This window comes from Bubalus bubalis, chromosome 11 (assembly GCF_019923935.1).
Source record: "Bubalus bubalis isolate 160015118507 breed Murrah chromosome 11, NDDB_SH_1, whole genome shotgun sequence".
Taxonomy (NCBI): Eukaryota; Metazoa; Chordata; class Mammalia; order Artiodactyla; family Bovidae; genus Bubalus; species Bubalus bubalis.
The window spans coordinates 67,207,890-67,213,270 of record NC_059167.1 but is presented as its reverse complement, the minus strand read 5'-3'; the positions used below and the strand labels follow the sequence as shown (position 1 = coordinate 67,213,270).

Sequence of the window (5,381 nt, the reverse complement as noted above, 5' to 3'; positions counted from 1 at the left end):
CCATTTTCTGCGTGTCCTGTCATCTTTTTGTGTATGGGCTCACACAGAGGGGTTCACGCCTCTTTATTTTGGTGGGGCTCCTTCCATCGTAGTGCAGGGACTCACTGAGGCCAATAAGCCAAGAGCACAGGAAAGGGGAGGGCGGGTGGAGAGCAGCAGGAGGAGAGGACACAGGGACTGGCAACTTGGAGTTGACTTCTTCGCATCACGGTAGCTGAAGCCACCTGCCAGGGTGAGGGAAATCCTTGGGTCGCCAGTTCTCACCTGGCTGGTGACCTGGGAACTCGCCTCCAAGTGGTTGCATGGTGAAGATTCTACTGCATCACCTTCGGTCATGCCCCTGGAGAACTGGTCAGCAGAAGCTGTTTGAGGGCCTTGGCATCTTGCAGCTGTCACTCATGAGGAATTGAAGGCCACATCATGAGGCAAGGACTCAAACCTGGACCATTGGTTCAGTCAATCCAGCCCTCGCCCCAAAGCTTCAGTGTTGACTGTGTCCAAGGTGGGCCGTTGTCTAAGGCTGGGGCTGTTCCCTGGAGGCAGTTAATGCTGCTCAGCCGTCTCCTGCATTTTGTAAGCACGTCTGGGTAGGTGCATTTCCATAGGGGTTATTGGTGACACAGACACCACCATGGACCTACTGTAGCACTGACATCAGTGTGCTGCCCACAAGAGTCCCGTGAGATGGGCGGTATCCTATCATTTTACAGACAGGAAACTGGTCTGGAGACAAGTATTTTGTCTAGGGACTCCTTTAGAGTAAGTGGCTCTTCTTGTATTCAGACTGCCTTACCGTGACTCTTAACAGAAAACTGCTCAGAGAAGTGAATACATGTGACCCGTTCAGCAAACACTTTCTCAAAGTTGTTTTTTCCTCTCCTGGTATAAAAGATGTTGTTCAGTCATAGACTGTAGCCCACCAGGCTCCTCTGTCCATGGGATTTCCTAGACAAGACTGTCGGAGTGGGTTGCCATTTCCTTCTCCAGTGGATCTTCCCAACCCAGGGATTGAACCTGCGTCTCCTGCATTGGCAGGCGGATTCTTTATCACTGAGCCACCTGGAAAAGCCCGTAAAAGATGTACTTTTCTTCTTTTTTTAAAAAGACTTCAGTAGAAGTAATCCCACTACCATAAATCTACCTTCGGTGCTCTTGGAAACAAGGAGCAGTTTAGTGAGGAGTGAACCCTGATGCAAACTTCTAAATCTGAATGGTGCGGCCTGAGGCGCACTCTAGCATTCAGACTGGGAGTATGGAGTCTGCTCTGAGGAGCTGAAGGCCTCCAGGCTTCCCATTCCTGAGGACTCCTCATCCTCTGAATTCCTCTCATCACTCACTAAACTCAGAGCCTCTGGCATCTTCTTTGCCATTTCCCCCTCAGTACAGTGTGTTCTGGGGTCAGCTGCTTTCTCTCTTCACATTTGTGCTCCATTAATCTCAGAAGGATTGTGATTGGGAATGTAGGTTTTAGAATCAGACCAATCCATGTAGAGTCTCAGCTTCCCTGAGCCTCTCTTGTTTCTTGAGCTGCTCAGTGGGAATGCGCAGCGTGGCCGTGACAACTAGAGATAATGAACACAAAACACTGATGACACCTGCCTCCACAACTGTGGACACTACTCTGTTTCAGAGCCTCGCTGGCTGCCCACTTGTAACAGAGTGAAGTGTGGATACAGTTTAGATCAATAAAAACTGTCCCCTGACATCCAAGTCTTTCCCTGTCTCTGCCTCTAGTCTACATGGCTAGCCTGGTGGGGTTGAGCACACAGTTTGGCTCCAGGCAAGGAAGTTGCTACTCAGTGGCCCCAGCTCCTCATCCTTCAAAGGTGTGCTGATCACACCAGTAGTCATGAGGTACCAACTTGTCACTGGCCCTCACCAGAGAGTGTCCCAGCTCTTCAGGCCTGGAGGAGGGAAGACAGGATAGGAGATTCCATTTCAAGACATCCATGGGTAAATGGATAAACACTGTAACCACCAGGTGCTGTTTTAAATCCTAAGGGTCACCATAGAGCTGACCCATTGTCTCTGCCTGACAGTCTAGTTGCTTTTTATTGGAGTAGCCCGACACAGCACATAGGGGAGCACACTGGGACCTCCAGAAATTTGGGAGAAGGGTGCAGCGGCGCCTTGCCTCTAGACCTGTTTGAGTAAGGGCTCTGCCGGGTCAGAGAGTGCGGCGGCTGGGCATTGCGTGCAGGTTCTGTCCGTCCAGCTTCCGGAGCACGCGCTGCGCGGGAGAGGGAATCGCGGCCTCGGTCTTTAATGCCTTTGGGGCCTCGGCAGCTTTTGTGCCCGAAGGCCAGAGGACCAGAGCGACTCTGGCTCAGGCGCCCTTTCCAGGGTAGGGGTCGGCACACGCCCTCCCAGCCCGCTCACTGCAGGGGGCCCGCCCCTCTCCCCGCCCCTGGCCTGGGCCCGCCCCCGCGCCTGTGTCACCGCGGGGCCGGGGGAGGAGAGCGGCCGGGCGGGACATCCGGCCCAGGTCCCTCGCCGCGCTCGCGCGCTGCCCGCTGCCCGCCGACCGCTTCGGCGCCGCATCCCGGGAGTGGGCCACCCCGCGCGCGCCGAGGGCCTCCAGCCAGCGCTGCTCTCCCGGATCCCTTCCGGGCTCCGCGGGTCCAAGCCCTCGGGCCCGCCCCCAGCCCGAGCCCGCCTCCCGGACAGCCCTCGGATCAGCCTGGCCCACGCAGGCCCCCGCCCCGAGAGCACGATGTTCCCCCGCCCGCTGACCCCGCTGGCGGCCCCAAATGGCGCCGAGCCCCTGGGCCGGGCGCTGAGGCGGGCGCCCCTGGGCAGGGCCCGGGCTGGGCTGGGCGGGCCGCCCCTCCTGCTGCCGTCCATGCTGATGTTCGCGGTGATCGTGGCTTCCAGCGGGCTGCTGCTCATGATCGAGCGGGGCATCCTGGCCGAGATGAAGCCCCTTCCCCTGCACCCTCCCAATCGCGAGGACGCGGTCTGGCGCGGGACAGTCCCCAGGCCTGGGAGGCTGTCCCTGGATGCGGGGGACTCGGACCTGCAGGTGAGGCAGGACGTCCGGAACCGGACCTTGCGGGCAGTGTGCGGACAACCGGGCATGCCCCGGGACCCCTGGGACTTGCCGGTGGGGCAGCGGCGCACCCTGCTGCGCCACATCCTCGTGAGTGACCGCTACCGCTTCCTCTACTGCTATGTGCCCAAGGTGGCCTGCTCCAACTGGAAGCGGGTTCTGAAGGTGCTGGCGGGAGTCCTGGACAACGTGGACGTCCGCCTCAAGATGGACCACCGCAGCGACCTGGTGTTCCTGGCCGACCTGCGGCCTGACGAGATTCGCTACCGCCTCCAGCACTACTTCAAGTTCCTGTTTGTGCGGGACCCCTTGGAGCGTCTTCTCTCTGCTTACCGCAACAAGTTTGGCGAGATCCGAGAGTACCAGCAGCGCTACGGAGTTGAGATCGTGAAGCGGTACAGGGCTGGAGCGGGGCCCAGCCCTGCGGGGGACGATGTCACCTTCCCTGAGTTCCTGAGATACCTGGCGGATGAGGACCCCGAGCGCATGAACGAGCATTGGATGCCCGTGTACCACCTGTGCCAGCCTTGTGCGGTGCGCTATGACTTTGTGGGCTCCTATGAGCGGCTGGAGGCAGATGCCAACCAGGTGCTGGAGTGGGTGCGGGCACCGCCCCATGTCCGATTCCCAGCTCGCCAGGCCTGGTACAGGCCAGCCAGCCCCGAAAGCCTGCACTACCACCTGTGCAGTGCCCCACGGGCCCTGCTGCAGGACGTCCTGCCCAAGTATATCCTGGACTTCTCCCTCTTCGCCTACCCACTGCCTAATGTCACCAGGGAGGCCTGTCACCAGTGACCATGGGTGTGGGCCAGCAGTTTTGGGGGACTGGTTTTGACAATGCCAGCTTCTGTGTTGCCATACAGTGAAACCCTGGCTCCAGCGTTTCTCTTTGTCTAAATGCCTAGCTGGAAAGGACTGCCCTTGGAAATTCCTTGTCCAGGGCGGGTACCCACAGCGGCTCAGACGACAAGGTTGGACAGGTAGACTGATGCTCTCCATAGGGGCGTTTCTTGGGAGCCAGTGTGATCCTTCTTGCCCTGGCAGGGCAAGATACCAGTTTTTCTAGTGAAGCAATACATCTCTTCTCAAGACCGGCTCCACGGCCCTGCCTCCAGGGATTTTACTGTCCACTTGATCAACCTTAATTTAACCCGTAGCCAAAACCCAGAGGTGGTGCCAACCAGGAGCATGACCGGAGCTGGGGGCCATGTGGCTGTGATCTCCCGTTCATCCACTTCATGTGCCTTAGGGCTGGAGTCAGTTGTGCCTTATAAATGACTTCTGTATCGTTCTGCTTCAGACCTAGAATTTCCTATGCTTGCCAGATTCTTTCCATTTTTTCCAAGGAAAGGAAAATTGAAAGGGCCCCTGCCTGGTAGCTCCAGTACCTGGCCCTACAGCATCCAAAGACCCCTGTGCCCAGCCTCTTCTTGGGACTCTGGGCACTTTCTCCCATCCCCCAGGGTTGTGACTGTGGCTGGTGTATGTGGCTGCCACTTTTCTGATGCATTTATTTAAAATTTGTACTTTTTTTTATAGAACTTTGAGAAGGCTTTGTTTTCCTAATAGCTGAATTTTTTAATAAAGCCATTTTGTATACAAGGTCAGTATCTCTGATTCTCCCTCTGAGCTCCTGTGTGTCCACCAAGTCCCCCTGATGTCCCTCTCCCCAGAACAGGGGAGAGAGCTTGCAGGTAGAGAAAGTTGTCACTTGCTAGGGCTAGTGCAGAGGGCCATCATCATACCACGGAGCCTTTGAGAGCTTCCCATAAGCCATACCAATCACTGACTCAGCTTCTGGGGCACCACCATTAAGAAAGGCCCCAGGCCGAGAGCACATCTACACAATTATTCCCTGAAGGTAAGTAAAGATATTTCTCCTCTTAGGCAGGAATACTTCTTGACTGAGGAGGCCCTCAGTTGAAAAGGGGGATCATTGCATGAGCTGGGGAAGGTTATTCCTGGCATTGAGAATTATAAGGAAGGCAAGGAGGTTGAGTGGAGGGGCCAGCTTTTGCTGACTTAGATTCAAAGGAAGTTGTGAGCAATGTGGGAGGAGTACGATCAGGGTAGTAGAGGAGAGCAGTTTGGGGGGACTGGTTTTGACAATGTCAAAATTGTGACTCAGTGTGACTCATTCAGCTTCTTCTCTCCAGAGACCCCCAGACCCACCAGGGGACGAAGAACAGGAGGCAGGGCCTGCCAAGCCCCTGGGAGAGAGTCACGGCCAGAGCTGGCTCTAGTCCTAGTTCATACGTCCCCCATGGGAACCGCTGTAGTTCAGGGACCTGGGGCTGTGCTGAGAGGTGATGCCTGAGGGAGGGAGGGAGGG

General features: G+C 56.6%; 1 protein-coding gene across 1 annotated transcript; it reads left to right on the top strand.

The window, feature by feature from the left end:
• Positions 1–2,453: 2,453 nt before the first annotated feature.
• On the top strand, positions 2,454–4,651 carry CHST14 (carbohydrate sulfotransferase 14). The gene has a single exon (XM_006073047.3). The coding sequence runs from the start codon at positions 2,714–2,716 to the stop codon at positions 3,842–3,844; it is 1,131 nt and encodes a 376-aa protein (XP_006073109.2). The 5' UTR covers positions 2,454–2,713; the 3' UTR covers positions 3,845–4,651.
• The last annotated feature ends 730 nt before the right edge of the window (positions 4,652–5,381 follow it).